This window comes from Solea senegalensis, linkage group LG4 (assembly GCF_019176455.1).
Source record: "Solea senegalensis isolate Sse05_10M linkage group LG4, IFAPA_SoseM_1, whole genome shotgun sequence".
NCBI lineage: Eukaryota > Metazoa > Chordata > Actinopteri > Pleuronectiformes > Soleidae > Solea > Solea senegalensis.
Genome location: NC_058024.1, coordinates 9,321,174 through 9,339,055, shown reverse-complemented (window position 1 = coordinate 9,339,055; position 17,882 = coordinate 9,321,174). Strand labels below are relative to the sequence as shown.

At 42.0% G+C, this 17,882-nt stretch overlaps 2 protein-coding genes across 2 annotated transcripts; both read right to left on the bottom strand.

Annotated features, from left to right (window-relative positions):
* Positions 1-597: 597 nt before the first annotated feature.
* Positions 598-3,613, bottom strand: camk2n1 (calcium/calmodulin dependent protein kinase II inhibitor 1). The gene is made up of 2 exons (XM_044023070.1): positions 2,960-3,613; positions 598-2,026 (listed from the first exon to the last, which is right to left on the bottom strand). Exons 1-2 carry the CDS (start codon positions 3,126-3,128, stop codon positions 1,953-1,955), a joined length of 243 nt encoding a protein of 80 aa, XP_043879005.1. The 5' UTR covers positions 3,129-3,613; the 3' UTR covers positions 598-1,952.
* A 3,010-nt stretch (positions 3,614-6,623) lies between these two features.
* Positions 6,624-16,928, bottom strand: LOC122768489 (trypsin-like). Its single transcript, XM_044024540.1, has 5 exons — positions 16,417-16,928; positions 12,342-12,501; positions 10,563-10,704; positions 9,091-9,357; positions 6,624-7,431 (listed from the first exon to the last, which is right to left on the bottom strand). Exons 1-5 carry the CDS (start codon positions 16,469-16,471, stop codon positions 7,267-7,269), a joined length of 789 nt encoding a protein of 262 aa, XP_043880475.1. The 5' UTR covers positions 16,472-16,928; the 3' UTR covers positions 6,624-7,266.
* Positions 16,929-17,882: the final 954 nt, after the last annotated feature.

Sequence of the window (17,882 nt, the reverse complement as noted above, 5' to 3'; positions counted from 1 at the left end):
ATGTCACGTCTCATCACGGTTTCCTCATGCATCGTTGCATCTGCGCCATTTATGGGGCTTTGATTAAAGAGAGGAGCTGAGATTGTTCAGGTGCAAACAGACGTTTATTGCATCGGGAAGCAGTGGTTTACATTTTCCTCACAGAGTATGCTTGTTTTTTTTGCAATACTGAAGCTCTTAATGACTTTGTGGTCTGTTGTCGCAGTCAGTTCTCCTTCCACTCTCCTCTAAATGAATCAAAACAAAGTATAGGATTCAAATTCTTTGTCGAGATTATCTGCTCATCTTTCCATCGTCTCGGTCCGTATCTGATCTTTTTTTTCCAGGAACATGGGATGCTACTTCTCACAGTGGAAAATGCTGACTTGACCTTCCTTGGCAGAGAGGATATAGGCAATTCAATAACAACAGGGTGAAACTGTACAAGGAACATTATCCAAAAGTCGGCCGAGCTGTTTGCTGTCATCTTTATCTTTTCCAATACAAAACTATATTTCTGTGTTCTTGCTACAGGTTTTTAAAAAACAAAACACAAAGCGAGAGCAAGTACGTCTGTCCGTATTTGCAAAACCACAATCAACACTAAACAGTATATAGTACTTTGTCAAATCTTTATTACAAGATATTAGTCCGCTGTACAAATCAGTGCGAGTCGTACAGTACAACGCAGAATTAAGACTGTTGCTCGAGGTTTGTCATTCAAAGCTGTATACGAGGTGCTTCAAGAATACACAAGTTTCAGAACGTCTGCCGTGCATGCATGATTTCATATTTGCCATGCATGAGTTGGTATTTCAGTGTTTTGATTCATTTATTTTTTTTAAGAAAGAGCCCTAAAAATGGCAAACCAACGAAAACAAACGTGAACTGTCCAAGTAAATGTATAAAGCACAGAAAAAAAAACAAAGTAATCCGGTACAGTATATCCCTCATGAGGTTTGGCACACACGATAATGCACAATGCAATATAAATAGTTTATCAATAGGGTGTTGTACAGTCAAGTTACAGTATCAACCATTCCAGGTGAAAGCCTGGGAAGCTTACAAACAGGTGGGAGGTACACGGTATATAAATGACTCGTTAGCTGCAAAATATGGTAACAAAAAACACTCAGGCAACACCGAGAATTGTTAAGTGAAAAAAATATCAACTCTCATTCGCTCAAAGTTCTCTCCGCATACAAAAAACTACTCCCTCTGGGCCTCGGGTCACTGCAAAAAGACATATTCCAAAGGATCAATAAATAAAGTCTTCAACACAGAGAACAAGCCGGTTCACTCACTCCCACTTTGTGCAAGAAAAATATGGGCTACCCTTTCCATATTTACAAACTCGGCGCTCTTTATTCCTCTCTCGATTAAAATGACGTGAATAAAGAATGGTACCATTATAAGTTAAATTGATACGATGTATATATACTTATATATACGTAGGAGAAGTGTGTGCTTTAGTTTTTATACTAGATTCATTTCTGTATCCTGTCCCTGATTTCTGCATTTCGACAGCGTCGCCTCCTTCCTCCACGTCAACCCCCCCCTCCTCTGCCCCTGGTTTGTCTTCTCCACTTTTGGATTTATGGCGAAACCCTGTGCTCAAGGGCATTGGACATTTTGTGTACATGTGTGTGTACGTGTGTGTGTACATGTGTGTGTTGGAGGACAAGGGGGGGAAGTCCACCTGGGGGGGGGTCTCCTTTTGCTGCCGTCTCCCAGCCCTGCCAGTCAGTCTGTGTCACCCGGATGGCCATGACTGACAGGTAGAGGAGGGTGTGGAAGTGCTGCTTGCTGCCACATGAGAGAAAGTGCTTATATACAGTGTCTTTGGATTAAAACTAGTAAATATCGCCATAAAAAATTTTCAAGAGTGTCTTTTTTTGTGTGTGTATTGTGTGTGTGTGTGTGTGTCGGGGTGGAGGGAGGAGGGAGGGGAGGAAGACAATGAGCCGAGTGATCTAAGCCTCTGGCGGGGTCTTCTCTGTTCCATTTTTCTGTGCTTCATCCTCGCCATTCTCATCCTCGATCACAACTGTGGATGACAGGGGAGGAGAGAGAGGGAGTTAATGAGAGCAAGAGAGGGGGAGAGAGAGGGAGAGAGAGAGAGAGGGAGTGCAAGAGGGAGACAGGGCTCATCTTGGTGTGGCGTCTTGAAAATTCACAATCAACTGACAGTGGAAACGTGCGTGGCGCTGCTTTATGAGCTAAAGTGGCATTTATTTACGTAAAAAGAGGGGCACATGCAAGCAAAAATGAAAAATAATTACAATAAAAATCAGCCTATTTATGTATATGAATATGAATATGTATGTGCACATGAATATGTATATGATAGGGCACCAGTATTTCACAGATCAGTGTAAGTGAGGGTGTGTGTGTGTGTGTGTCTGCATTTCTGCACCTACAGATGCAACACCTTCATCTTTACCATGTCAGCCCATGATGTACCTGTGTACTACTACTGTACTATTTGTGTGCGCGTGAGCGCGCGCGTGTGTGTGTAATTGATTTCACCAGGAATGCAGGACAAACAACAGCTGGAAAGAAAATAATTTAAAACAACAACAACAACATCATAAATTTAACCTGCTGCAAAAAAAACCCACAAGGATGTTTAATTACCCTGCATTTAAATCTTAATTATGGACCAAGCATTCATCCATTCATCCATCCACTATGGGGAGGAGACACTGAGGACATCAACTGTGTCTGTGAGATTCACGAGATTTCAGCGCGCGCACTGCGTATATCCAACTTATGTTGCAATGCGAACAGAAGAAGAAAAAAAAAAAAGCTCCACATGCAACAATGAGCCGCGGCTTCTGTGATGTTAACGTGACAGGGCGACGTGTGACAACACAGACAGTCCTTAATTATGGCTCTAATGTGTGCGCGTCCAACACACACACGCACGCACGCACACGCGCGCACAGAGGGGGGAAAAACGCCTTAACTGAACACTTACCTCGTTTGCTTCTGCCTATTTGTCCGAGCTTGGGTGGACGTTTGTTCTGTGGGCCGTTGAAGAAGTTGTTGGTGTCTTGGAGACGACAGGTGAAGGAAAGGTGTCCCTCGTCGCCCTCGCTTCCATAATGACTCATTTTCTCCTCGTTGAAAGGCAGCACTTCCGACATTCTCCAAAATGCGTCTTTTTATCGCCCAAAAAAAAGGCGCACGAGCCGAAATGATGTTACCAAATAAAAAAGAGAAGAAGCGCGTCGTCGAGCTCGGACTCGCTCCTCTTCTCCTTCTGCTCCTTCTTCAGCAACAAAACAAATGGAGCTGAGAGGGAAAACAATGATGACACGATGTGTAGCCCTTTTTATTAATGTTTACCCTCGAAGACACGTGTCTGTCTTCGCGGGTGCGCGGCGCAAATAACAGTAAATCAAAAATGTCCTCAATTTCCTCGCTCGTGCGGCTTCGGCCACATTATTCAAAATTTCCAGAGGTGTTCTCTCTCACTCACTCACTCTCTCTCTCTCTCTCTCTCTCTCTTCCTCTCTCGCTCTCTCTCTTTGCGTATTGCTTGGAAATGGAGGCGCGCGCGCGCACAGCAGTGCCGTGCGGGAGCAGGAGCTCAAACACCCGCTGGTTTGTATAGCGGCTGATTCCTCGCGCAAAAAAAAAATCAGAGAAAAGAAATGCAAACAGAGAAAAAGATCATGTGCCCAAAAAAAAGAAAAAGAAGGATCCTGGGGAAACCTGGTGACGACGCGAGGGAGCAGCTGGACTGAGGGGGTTTTCTGGTGCAGCCCAGAGAAGCTTCTAGTTCACGAAAGAAAGAAATAGAAGAACGGCTCCACTCTCCAGGTGGTAATCAAACAAACGAGGGTTCAAAGATGGCACGTCAATATGCGCCAAATCACACTCAGATCTGCGGGAAAACGCCCTGCTTTTACGCGTCGCCGCTCGACGACTTCGAGAAGTAAAAGAAAGAAAAAGAATCCTTCAAACGTTTTATAAAGACGGGAAATGGTTCTTTGTTTATTGTGTCATTCAGAGTCCGTGGATGATGTCAGATGTGACCAGACGATGGCAGTGTTTTCATAAAACTGAGGCGACCTCAGACACCTGCCCTCATGCCCTCTGAACAAGGACTTTTATTGTTTTCAAACTGTGGTATATGTACCACCAGTGGTACACAAGTTTCCTCTGGTGGTACTTGGAGGAAAATCAGAAATACTGTTCTACTGTATATACCAGGGGAAGTGATCAGAATGGAGCTGAGGACATTTGACCAGAGTGCAGAGAAAAAGAAACTAATAACAAAAATAAATAAATACATGAAATAATAATCAGAATCATCTTATCTCTCGCTCCATCTTAATGTAAAGTGTTGACACACCAGCCGTTCTCTTCTTAATCGAATCCTAGTTTGTTTGCTCGGAAAGTCTGGTTCGTTTGTGGAGGCGCGAATGTGCAACCAAACTCTGATGCACATCAAAGAAGCGAATTCTGGTCCACCTGAAAACGTCGGTCATGGATCGATTCGGCACAAATGTGTTGTGAATTGTTTATTTAAAAAAGGATACAATTAACATCAATAAAATTGAAATGAATAAAACTACAGAGCCTAAAATGTAAAGAATACTGACATTAGGCCAAATACTAAAAAAAAGGGGCACATTTCACATATTAATCATATCAACAAAAACGTTAACTGACGTCAAATGGAATCTCACACTGTGGTGTTGGTGTCGCTCGGTTACCAGGTGTGTACGCAAGCCCGTAAAAGCAGACACCCGATGTTTTCCGTGGTTCAAAAAACCGTATTAACCGTATATGAGGAAGTGTAAATATTCAAGTCTTTTACCAACGTTAGCCTCCAGTCCTCAAATTTGCGACTTAAGTCACATGACTTGACTCAAATCCCCCAGCTCTGGAAAACACGGCTTTACAGATCCAATCTTAGAAAGTTTTGTTGAAGTTGAAGATGGAGGTGACACTTGTTCGCTTTTGTTAATGAAGCCACCTGGGATTCTTCTTCTGGAATCGTGACTTATTCTCATCGGACTCATGAGCGTGCTGTTTACATAATTGTGCCCTCTATAGACGCCACATCAAAGAGGGTGGTCTTTCAAAACAGAGAGTCAACAAAAAGCGGGGAGAAATCGACGGTGTTGACGGTCCTTTCTCAGGAGAATTAATCAAATATCATTATACGGACAATGCAAGGTGAAATTCAAGTCCGCAGCAGAGCTAAGTTGAATATGCTGCCGGCTATTCATAAGGAGGTGCAGTCCTGACACACCTACTCTCCGTGGACTTGGAGAAGCCACCATTTTACCAGAGGCTCACATTTCATATCAGATTGTCTCAATAACAACTCTCTTAGTCTCATAAATTTAGTTTCCAGTAAATGTGACCACAGTTTCTACCTGATCTAATTTACGCGTGGATGGTTTTTGTTCTCGGAACATCATGCTTTCTAAAATTTAAGCTTCCAGCACGTAACTTTCCATGACTTTTGTGATTATTATTATTATTCTGCCGCTGTTTGGTCTTTGTCAGCAGAAGCAAAGTAGGCTGTGTCCTTCATCTGAGTAATATCAGACCTGAGGGGGCGTTTGTTTGTATACACTGACAGTGCAGGGGTAGGCGGAGACAAGAAGCATTTATCCTGTCAAATTGCTGTAAGATCGGGTTTGTTTTTTTGTTTTTTTCCAACAGTAGGATTCACGTCTGAAACGTTTCATGGGCGTTTCACTGTGTTTGCAGTCAAACTCCAACTCACTTTACCCGTACTGTAGAATGCTGTAGAATGAATCACTTTTACTTTTGTCACCGGGCGACACCGACGACGACGAATTTACTTATAAAGTAAATGCCACAGATGCAAGTAGACTGGGGCTGCAACTAACAACTATTGTTTGGTAGTAATCTCTTTATTTTTAACTACTAACTATTATGCAGGTATTATGACACAAAGGTCAGTCAGTCAGTCATCATCTAACCGCTTTATCCTCCACCAGAGGGTCGCGGGGGGTGCTGTGCCAATCTCAGCTACATCGGGCGATAGGCGGGGTACACCCTGGACAGTTTGCCAGTCCATCGCAGGGCCACACACAACTAGAGACATTCACTCTCACACTCACTCCTATGGTCAATTTAGAGTGTCCAATTCACCTAATCCCCACATTGCATGTTTTTGGACTGTGGGAGGAAGCCGGAGAACCCGGAGAGAACCCACGCACACACGGGGAGAACATGCAAACTCCATGCAGAAAGGCCCTTGTTCCAACCGGGGCTCAAACCCGGGTCTTCTCGCTGCAAGGCGAGAGTGCTAACCACTACACCACCGTGTGGCCCTGACACAAAGGTACGTTTTAAAAATAGGCGCCCCCTAGTGATAGTATAAATAACTGCAACCTGGTACCTTCAGTGTGTCGTGATCAGATAGCTTCAGTGAGGTTTCTACCACCAGTTCACTTAGTTAAAATATTGTAGTCACACAAAACCCATCGCTGTAAACTATACCTGCTGGATTAAAATGGATTGGTTTGACTCAACATTTGATGAAAACTTGTATTTATTGTATTTATGTATGTAAAAAGTCAATATTAACAAGTTAAGAAAACACTCAAAAATGACAATTGTTAGATAAAAATAAATCTTACACAGTGAACTATAGTACAAAATGCAATTTAAAGCTGCTTTATTTTTTTAGTGCAGCCTCAGACCAACAAGGCCGTTCCCCAGTGAGACCGCGTCGTATACAGCAGTATAAACCAGTGATAATGAAATACAGTCTCAGTCGTCCTGGATTTGCATGTGACCTTCGCCCTCTACATTCATGTCACATAAAAACCCTCTTTTGAGGCAGTGTTTGGTTCGATCATACTCCACTGATAACGAAAATAACAAAGGAATGTTTAAAACTCAAGACCCAGACATTCACGACTCAGCTCACACATTCTCCAAATTCTAATATGTTGTCATTAAGTGGTGCAGGAACTTCACACGACTGACTGGAATTACATGTGCACTAGATTAATTTGGGGTTGTGTGTGTGTGTGTGTGTGTGTGTGTGGTGGCTCCTGGGAGAGATCAGTGAGATAATCTGTGAACATGAGAAGGGTAATCGTTATTCCAAACTATTATTATTATCGCCCAAATCTGAAGAGCACTGAAAATGAATCTGCCTGTGGGACAACTTAAACTGCATTTGTTGTTTGTCGCGACGCCGCCGCATCTTTGTCACATCAAACATTATGTGGCATAAAGTTGATTATGAACATAAAAAAGGGGTTTCACATAATTTATTTAGTGCTAGGTGCAGCGTACAAAGGACCCATAGATGGTTTGATCTATCCACCGGCGGAAGTTGGACACGGTTGTGTAGACTCCTGGAAACCCAGCATCTCCACAGCCTGTACCCCAGGAGACGATGCCGTAGACGCGCCCCCCGCACACCAGCGGGCCACCGGAGTCACCCTGCAAAGACCACACCCTCTGTCATTTTTCCATGCCACGTAACGTGCCTCCAGGAGAACAGCCGGTGAGCTGCTTTAATGTCTTTGATTGGTGTTACAGGAGACAGGAGATCACACAAAGAGTCTCAGCAGAGGGGCCTCGGAGGCCCGACTCGTTCAAACACTATTTACTACTCAAAGAGCTCACATGTCTCAGCCACGTCAGGTCACTTCTTTGTGGGAGATCAGACAACAGTGACGGATACATCAATTTGTCACGGAAATCTAACATAAATCATGGTGTGTCTCTAAAATAAATGGACGGTTGAAGAAAAAAAATAATTTCTACACTGAACATTAGTTATTTATGGTGTCAAGTTTACACCCTTTTGTTATTTCTCAGAAACTTGATGAATGCTGCTAATTCACAAACATTCATTTTTATTTACTATATACTATATAAATACGCTGCAGTAGAGACACAAAATATAGATTTAGATGCAACGTTATAGTGCACATGCATTTATTGGTCATTAGCACTAATGTGTGTGGGGATCCTTACTTTTGGAAACTTGGGACGGCACGTATTATCATGTATTTGTATGTATTTTAACTACTGACAATAGGAATTGTTGTGAATCGTAATATAAATATACATTTAGGCTTTAAAACCCTCGAATGTACCAGAGTTTGGTGACATGTAATAGTGAAACTGCAGATTAATTATAAGAAAACTCTTCCCTAAGTGCATCGGAGAACTACGGTGGCCTTCACACAACAGAAAGGATGCTGATCATACATTCATGCATACAGTGTGTATGTGTACGATTTTGAAGAAATATCTAGTTGCAATTATTCGGACTGAAATTGTGATTGCGATATGAGAGGGAACGGTGCCTTAAAATGATGACTGTGTGATATTTGTGTAGAGAAACAAAGATGCTTACTTCAGAATATGAGATGTAAAGGTCAGGACAACATTTAATCTGAAATTGTGATTTTTCACACATTTTGGCTTTAGGAAATATTGCGCCTCATGCGATTTCAAAATTGAAATAAGCCATATTGCGATCGTGATGTAATTTCGATAAACTGTTCAGCTCTAGAGTACTATATTTATTTTTTGCAAATAAATGTTCCTCACTAGATCTTAAGTATGACTTAAATAGCATTAAATATGGTACATTATAACACACTTTTCCTCTCCTTACCCAAAGCCAAATATAACCTACAACAGTACATTATCACACTTGATTTCGGGTAATTCACTCTTCACTCTGTACCTCGAAGTTACAGCAAGTTTTTCTATCCTGCCGCTATTTTTGGTTTGCTTTATTACAACTAATACAATTCCTGGGGGTGGACCGCTGCGTCTGTTTAATAAAAGCTCGTAGCTGAAGCAACGCTGACTGACATGATGAACTGTATCCGGGTTCTGTCGTGGGGATTAGCCTCTCAAAACTGTTATTGTTTTTGCTCTAATGTGAGCTGATGAAAGAGCATGACTGTGCTATTTCATATACGCTGAGAGTCCAGGCCGCTGCCGTGGAGACGTTGTCATTTCAAAAACAGACTTAATACTTTCAAAGATCAGATGATTATGTTAGCTGAAGCCGTTCAAGCCGTAAAATAACGGCTTGACTTTGATGAAAGAAGGTGTGATCGCTTGGATTCCTCGTACCTTGCACGCATCCTTTCCTCCGGTCATGAATCCAGCACAGATCATGTTGGCTGTGATGTTTCCGTTATACGACTCACTGCCGTTACACCTAGCGTTTGAAATGATGGGCACTGTGACCGTCTGCAGGGTGAAGCTGGTCTGGCCTTCATCGAGACTGCTGTAGCCCCAACCAGACACCTGACACAGGTGACCTTCAGCCACACCTGTCCCCTGCCTGGGGAGGTACGACAGCGACAGATATCTGTTCAGCAGCATGGGCACCCGCAACTGGGGAGAAAACCACAAGAGATTCCATGTGAGTGTGTGATTGTGCATAAATGCCACTGCTGAACTCATCTGTATTCTCTGTATCATCACTGGATCTAAAGACTATGTGCTATAAATAAAAGTGGTTTATCCCGTATACTCACTACGAAAGGGCAAGGATTTCTGTATTACCACTTAAAGTCTGTTCACTTATTCCTCGACGGAGCTCCACCTACAGTTTCGGTGTACATATTTTTACGACTCCACCCTAAACATCCATCTATTGTCAAAGCCGTGGAGTCATGTCCATGGCAGTTGGTATCCATTTTGTGTGCTACCTGTGGTTTTAAAGAAAAAAAAAGCCTGTGCGATGTGTGCTCGTGTGTGGAGACAGCCCCCAAATCTCCCCACAACAAGAGATTTAATCATCACAATGACTGTGAATCTGTCAAATCATGGTTAAAAATCCTGCATAGCTCAGCTTTAAAATGCATCTTTGATTCAGCCCCTCTGATATGGCTTCCATGCCCCATATTTAAATACACCCTGATCAAGGTGATAATAGTTTTGGATTTTTCATTAGTTTTATATTTAGTTTTTTTTTTTTTCGACTTCTTGTTTATAAATGTAATGTAATGTAATAATGTAATGTAATGTAATGTAATAAAACTAGTTCGTTTTAGCTAGCTTTTAGTGTGGGTTTTTTGTAAATGTTTAGTTTTAGCGTTAGTTTTTTATAATGGAGTATTTGCCAGTTTCCGAATGCCGAGAATTGAAAAACACAGAAGCTCCGGCATGGACATGACTCCATGGTGTCGGCAAGGGATGGATGTTTACGGTGGAGTCATAAAAATATGTACTTTAGAGGAAAAAAAGCGACCAGACTTGCAAAGTTCCACTTCAAAGTTCTTTGCACTATCCACACGCGATGTTGTGAGATGTTAATATCAGGTCTGGACACGGCCGACTGCACATGTCATTGTGTTGTTTACAGATTGATCCTCTGGCCCAGAAAGAGCAAAGAAAATGACTAAATAATGCAGAAGATACGAAGACACACAGACAATAAACAACGTCCTACATCGAAAACTACATTCAACATGGATTTTAACCACGTTGTTTTTGCCTGAGCTGAGCTGCAGAGACTAATGGGAGACATGCGTGTTAATCAAGTAAAGATGACATTGATCTCAGTGATTGTAATCTCTGACGTGTTTCTGCAGTACCTTAATGAGCATGATGTCTGCATTGTTGCTGCTCTTGTTGTAGAGGGGATGGGTGATCAGCTGCTGGGGTTTAGCATACTGCTCATAACCCTCGAAGATATTTAATGAGTAGTCGCCCGCCACTATCATCATGTTCTCAGCCCTAAAACACAAGTGATTTCAATTCAATATGACTTCCAGTAACAAGATGGATCATGGCAGTGAGAGTCGACCATGTCTGTACAGAGAGAAGAGTGGAAAAATCAGCATAACAAATGAAATTAGGATCATTTTCATCATCTTTTCTGTGTACTGAATCAGAGAGGGGACACAGGGAGGATGGAAGTGACGCTGAATGACATGTTTTGAAAATGATGGCGAGTTTTCAAAGTCACAATGTGTGCACATAAGTTGACCGTGAACGGCCGCTGTGAATCCATGAAGTGTTTGTCTTCCTGCCAGGGAACAGCGTACTGTGTGCAGACAAGGCTGGGACCATATAACTGGTTTACAGCCAATTTGACGGGTTTCTCTCTCTCTTTCTCTCGCTCAAGCCAAGATGATGTGTCAAGGTCAGCCAACTCAACCACATCTGTGTGCTGTCAGACTTCCCACAGGCCTGTTTACAGGTTTACTTTGTCACGCGCGCAGCAGCGCCCACTTGACGTTCACTTCTACACCCACAACAGTATGGGATGCTTGTTTTCAGGCATCTGTTGGGACCATCTGCTCCCCAAAGAAAACCATGCCAAGCAGGCAGTGAATTGTACGTACAGTGAATTTTAAAAATATGCCAGAGGATTGTCACTGAGCCTGCAGCCATGCTGGCAGCTAAAAGGCACAGCACAGCAGTGATTTGAACACCTAGTCGACAGCATGACCAATGTGCTGCTGTTAAGCAAGTGTCATGTCCATGTACTGTTCCCCATCTTATGGCACTTTTCCATTATACAGTTCTGGCACGGCTTGGCTCAACTCCACTTGTTTTGCTTTTCCATTAGTGACAGTACCTGGTGCTTTTTTTAGTACCTGCCCGGCGGTGGTTCCAAGTGAGCTGAGCTGATACTAAAATGTGACGTCGTCAGACTGATTGCGATGTCCGACACAAGAATCAAACCAAACAATGCCAAACTGTAGATCAGTTAAAAAGACTTGAAAAAATCCTGACAACGTGTGTTTATCTCCAACATTTAGCAAAGAAATGTCTAAAATCTCAATATTTAACAGAGGAGTCTGGTGTATTTACTGACAGCACTCAGTGACTGTGTCTGACGGAGTCAGACACAGTCATGCAGGAAGTACTGAAGTCACCTGTGAACAAATCTTTTTAATACTGATAATTGATTCTAATGAGGGCCACACGGTTGGTGTAGTAGTTAGCACAAGAAGACCCGAGGGTCTTTTCTCAGGGTTTCCTCCCACAGGCCAAAAACATGCAATATGGGGATTTGGTAAATTGGACACTCTAAATTGACCATAGGTGAAAGTGGATGGTTGTTTGTCTCTATGTGGCCCTGTGATGGTGTATCCTGCCTATCGCCCTATGTCTGTTGAGAATGGGAAGGGGCCAGAGTTCATGATTCAGTACACTTGAAAACACCTGCTTTACTCATCACTAGTTTGTGTGTTTGCATATAAAACAACGTCACAGTATTTTCAAGGCATCAGCCCGGAGTCATCACGAATATTTGTACAAAGGTCCATGGACAAACAGACCGTACTGTCATTTCCATCAAAAGGTCAAGAAGCACAAAACCCTCCCGTCATGAAAACTGACTGTGAGCTGAATGAACATCTTACCCGATGTTACAGTGCGCTGCAGTCATGACCCAGTACCTGTGAACCAAGGATCCTCCACAAAAGTGTTGGCCATTCATGTTCTGCAGTGACACAATGTAGTTGTTGGAGTCTGGTGTTGCAGTGAAACCACCGATGATACGGCCCTGCATGAGCGGAGCGCCTGTGTAGAAGAGAGAAAAAAAAAGAAAAAGAGAGTGAAACATTTACTAAGAAAAGCAGGGAGAGGTGTGGCAGATTCATGTACAATTGTTGAATAGAACTGTGACGTCATCCGCATCATATACCATATATAGAATTTCTTTTCAGATGTTAAAATGGTGTTACTCACAAAGCAGTGTGGAGCACTGTTTCCAAAACAAAAATGAGAAAGCAAAAGAAACCAAATTCCCAATATGAATCATGAGACAAGATAGTGACAAATGTAACATTAGTGCCGTCACTGTAGCACCAGAACTAATGTTTGACTTGAGTCACAACTTCGCTCTCTGCATATAGGTTAATTACTGTTTTTTTAATGAGACCAAAGATTATGCATTTGGCATAGTTCACAGGAGAGACATTGATAGGTGTACAAGAGGAGAGTGTGACGTACGTGTTGGCTGAAGCTTTCATACTTTCATTTATTTTGGCAACAGTTTGGCTAATTTTAGCTGCTGTCTCTTCTTTACCTTTAACTGTTATGTTTCATGAACAAAGCAAGGGTCATTTCACAGTTGGCCAGAGTCTGCACCAGTCAGCATGAGATGGGAACAGTTCGGTTTGATTCTTGTGTCGGACGTCGCGCTCATGACTCTTCCAGTGACGACACTCTCTGACCAATCAGTGGCCACATTTTGTTATCAGCTCGCTAAAAAAAGTACCAATTACTATTCCTAATGGAAAAGTAAAAGAAACGCGCCGAGTCGAGCCGTGTAAAAAAAAAGAGTTCCCCCAACCGTATTTCCCACCCCGCTACAAGCTGAGAATATAACAAAACCAATAAAAGGTATTAATAAAAGCAATAATAATAATTGTTACAATGGTAATAATGTATACATAAAATAAATAATCCTGGACACTACACTACGTTATCGGGCATACTTAAATGAAGTCAAATAAATTTAAGATAAAAGATAATTTAGATAGATAGATAGATAGATAGATAGATAGATAGATAGATAGATAGATTATTTTCCATTTCCATTAAACAAATCAAAACAAGACTTAAACCCAAGCACAGTAGAAAACTGTTTGACCCTTTCAATCAGCAACACCTGTGTAAAATGACAAGTGACCTCAAATAACCCAGCATGACTCCGGGTGAATAAAATACAAACCGGGGTCACACGGTTGGTGTAGTGGTCAGCACTATTGCCTTTGCAGCAAGAAGACCCAGGTTCAAGCCCCGGTTGGAACGAGGGCCTTTCTGCATGGAATTTGCAAGTTCTCAGTCCAAAAACATGCAATATGTGGATTAAATTGACTGTATGTGAGAATGTGTGCGTGAATGTGAGCATGAATGGTTGTTTGTCTCTATGTGTCCCTGTGACGGAGACCTGTCCAGGGTGTAGCCCGACTATCACCCTATGACAGCTCCCCCCGCGACCCTCCCTGGAGGATCCCTGTTTTCACAAATAAAGACGTGAAGATGTTTGAGCATGTGCTTTTTTAAATAAAGCTTCTATTTTTTTTTTTTTTTTAAACACAAGAAGACGAATATAAGCGGCAGCAAATGTAAGGGTAAGCAGGAGGTGGGAGTGGGCTCCTAAAGCTCCTTTTCTGGTGTGGACAGCCCCTAAAACCACATCAGTGACTTAAATGTCATATCAGAGAATCTCATCGGCAACATCCCACAGCTCCACTGGTATGGATTTCAAAGATGCTTTAAAGAGTGTCTATGTTATTAAAATGGATAGGCTTTAGTGAACAAAGGAGAAAAATAAAGAGTGGGGCTTTTCAACCCGCCCACCCTTTCCCATGTACCCAGCCTAACAGCGGGCTTTTTTCCTGTCATCTGCGAGGCCAATGTGCCATTAATGTAACTCAATATTTGCATGACCCTCTGTTGCCATCATCTCACTTTAGAGGCTCTGAAACTTTAGAGAGGGGGTTCCCCCCCCACCAGCCTTATATAACAATTACTGTGCATTGGTTTCAGGCTACAGTCGGAAACTTGCTCGAAAAATGCTGGGACAATTTCCTGGAAAATATAATTCCTTCCTGTAATGGTAGGCGGAAACCTATTTGAACTTTCAATGACACTTTACTGTGCAAAGATAACTACCGTCACCACGTTCAATCTCGCACGTTTAATCCACACAAACACTTTAGGATTAGACGCAAGCGTTGGCCGCTTTGTGAGTTTACTCCTGGATTATTTCTTGACCAGATTATTTGGAGGTCTCTTCTGTTCCCAACCTCACACTAGGGTTTTTGGTACAGATTGTAACAGCAGCTTCATATGTGTTATACAGTTGTGATAGTGGCATTAGAGATAGAGATAGTTTTGCTGCATGAGGTACTGACACGTGACAAATGACATGTGACATTGGTCACCCGCTGTATGTCTCCCCCCCCGCCCCCACTTTCCCCCACTATACACACACACAAAAGGCTGTGCTTTCTAGTAAAGGCAAAAAGGAAACATGCCTGCCTTTTCCATAGGAAACTGAAGTTTGTGTCGGCTTGTAAACCCACTCACTGTCTACACCAGGGGTGTCAAACTTACAGCCCGCCAGAGGGTCCAATCAGGATGAATTTGTTAAAATTTCACACTAATCTAAATGTAATGTCAAATGCTCCAGATACCCGTGACTAAATGTTTGTGCCTTTATAGATCCAGTGTGCTGTGTAAATTGCACTTATATTTCTCAAGAAATTTCATGTTTTGTAAAATTATCCTTCATTAAATGTAAAACAAAGGAGTTGTTCATAGGTTATTATTCTATTATTTTGCTATTTTTACTGGTCCGGCCCCCTTGAGATCAAATTGTGCTGTATGTGGTCCCTGAACAAAAATGAGTTTGACACCCGTGGTCTACACCAAAGAGAGAAAATCAGCAATTTTACACTATTTTTACATTAGGAGTTGTTGCTCCACTGCTGCCTCCATCATTAGTTAGTTCAAACAGTCCTGCATAAAGCACCTAAAAGTGTCTTACCAGCAAAATTATATGACATTCACTGTACTTAAGTATCAAAAGAACATTTCTGATTAAAAACGTATTTAAGTTTCAGAAGTAAAAGTTTTGGGTTAAATTCCTGTCCTCTCTGCTAGTCTATATGTGTCCTTGAGCAAGAGACTTAACCTCATGTTGAAGCATGTGAACGGATGAATTGCAAATCCCATTGAGGCTAGAAAATCTCTATATAAATACAGACCATTACCAACTCTTCTTCTTCTGGTTTTATTTGCTAGTAACGAGTAACAAACAGTTAGAGGAAATGTAGTGGAGTGAAAGTAAAGTGGCTAAAAATATAAATAACAAAGTAAAGTACAGATATGTGAATTTGGTACTAAAGTACAGTAACGTAAGTATTTGTACTTTGTTACATTACAACAGTTCAAATGTTTTATTTTCGTTAGGTTGACCTAAGAGACAAAAACATACCAAGCGATAGAGAAGTAATCAAAGCCACAAAGGTAAAAACACGCATTTTTTTCTATGGATTGTGATGAACACGTTAAGACATGATAGATTTAAGCACATTTAGACATTTATTAATTTGTCTATTTTTTCTTGTGTTCCCATTGGCAGCTTTTATTTCAATGAGGTTGAGTGTCAGTGTTAGGCTGACGGCAGTGCACGTGAAGTCAACGCTGACTTCAGTGTGTATCAGTGTCTCATGCAACGCTTCAAAAAGCGCCACTTTTATCTTGTCATTCAACTTTCAAAAGCCACATTTCAGGAAATGTTAAAAGCCAGAGATAATGTTAAAACAAAAAAAATTAAATCTTAATAAGCAAAATCAATGAAACTGACACTTTTTTGTAATTTGTAGAAGAGTAAAAAAAAACAACACATTTACCTCTAAACAAAGCAAGTTATAAAACATATTTTGTTCATAAAACTTTAACAGAAAAAATTGTACTCACTGTGGACTTTGGTGAGTTGCAGTAGCACAACACATGAACACATGAGCAGGCTCATCGTAGCTGTGGAGAACTTCGGATGTTGCCCAAAATATTTAAACTCAGCAGCCAGACCACCGGTGTCCTCTGTGTCTGTGTGACGGATCAGCCTGAGTGTCAGTGTCTTTTTGCAAACAGTAGGAGTCAGTTTCTCCCTGAGGCGGAAGAGAAAAGGATTTCAATTCCATCCTTCGCCGTGTAACACGGGGTCCAGCACTGCGGTGATTGAAAAGGAAAGAAATGTGAGAGACCAACAAAGTTCACCTTCAGAAACTACTCAACACTCTTCCTCACATCCAAACATTATCACAACTCCTTTTCCTCAACCTTCAGACTCGTGGAAAGGGCTTTACACCGTTGCTACGGCAACGCAGGCTACTGTCTCTACTGTCATCTATACTGTATCAACACTCTCTGTCTGTGTCATCAACCAGGCTTATCTGTGCTGAACTGTTTCAATGGCTGTGTGAGAGTGTTTTTCAAGACATTTTCTGGCAGAAACGCTGACCTTGTCAGGACCTCTAGTCCATCTGGAGACCAAAACCTGGTCCTAATGAGGCAGGAAGTTTGAATTGTGGTTAGATTAAGGTTAGGGTTAGGCATTAACTAGTTATAGTTAATGTGAGGGATAACACTTAAGTAAATGCCGTGTCCTCAGAAGAATAGCTGCACAAACCAGTGTGTGTGTGATCAAAACTCGTCATCATCGACATCACTAATATCATCGTCAACCTTCCTGGCAAGTCAGCATCCCCCGCAGCATGGGAGGAGAATCTTGCCTGACCTCCTCTTGTCCCACATTTAGAGCGCGCTGAATAATTGATACCTCGCAGTAGAAAGGGAAAGACGGCTTTGTGAGGCCTCAGGTGTTTCCTGGACCAACGCTTAGCCAAGTCTGCAGACACTCACCTTCAAACATCGGGTTATTAGCACACAGAGAGCAAATGGCCCATGCACATAGTTAAAAAAATGATGCATATTTTCTGCCTCACCTTACTTAACTGACCAAACTTAAAACTGTGAGCTAAAGGAGCGGCAGACATGACGATATAGAATAAAATATGAGACAAGATGGATACATACACCAGCTGCTTTATCACTTTTTCAATTGAGGCTCATCGCCAAGGTGAAGGCCTATCTCCCTCACAAGGTCTTAGAGACACTAATCCATGCTTTTATAACAAGGGTCACAAACTCAAATGACCTGTGGGCCACTGAGGGTCTCGTCTGGTCAGTCGGGGGCCAGTCAAGAAAAAAAAGCCCAACTTTGCGGTGGACGATATGAGCTCAAAATTATATATCAATATACTGTATTGATTTCTTTTTTATATGTACTCTATTGCCTCGTGTGAACTTTTCTGTTTTTTTTTTCTGTCTTGGCTGTTCTGGAGTTGGCATGCCGTCCCTGTGTGTGTTTCCTCCAGGTTCTC

Excerpts from the sequence above, each read along its gene's own strand:
- camk2n1 (XM_044023070.1), bottom strand. The coding sequence starts at position 3,128 with ATGTCGGAAGTGCTGCCTTTCAACGAGGAGAAAATGAGTCATTATGGA. Across the intron at positions 2,027-2,959 it reads AATAGGCAGAAGCAAACGAG|TTGTGATCGAGGATGAGAAT; the intron begins GTAAGTGTTCAG and ends TGTCATCCACAG.
- LOC122768489 (XM_044024540.1), bottom strand. The coding sequence starts at position 16,471 with ATGAGCCTGCTCATGTGTTCATGTGTTGTGCTACTGCAACTCACCAAA. Across the intron at positions 10,705-12,341 it reads GCAGCGCACTGTAACATCGG|GGCTGAGAACATGATGATAG; the intron begins GTAAGATGTTCA and ends CTTGTGTTTTAG. Across the intron at positions 7,432-9,090 it reads GAGGAAAGGATGCGTGCAAG|GGTGACTCCGGTGGCCCGCT; the intron begins GTACGAGGAATC and ends TGGTCTTTGCAG.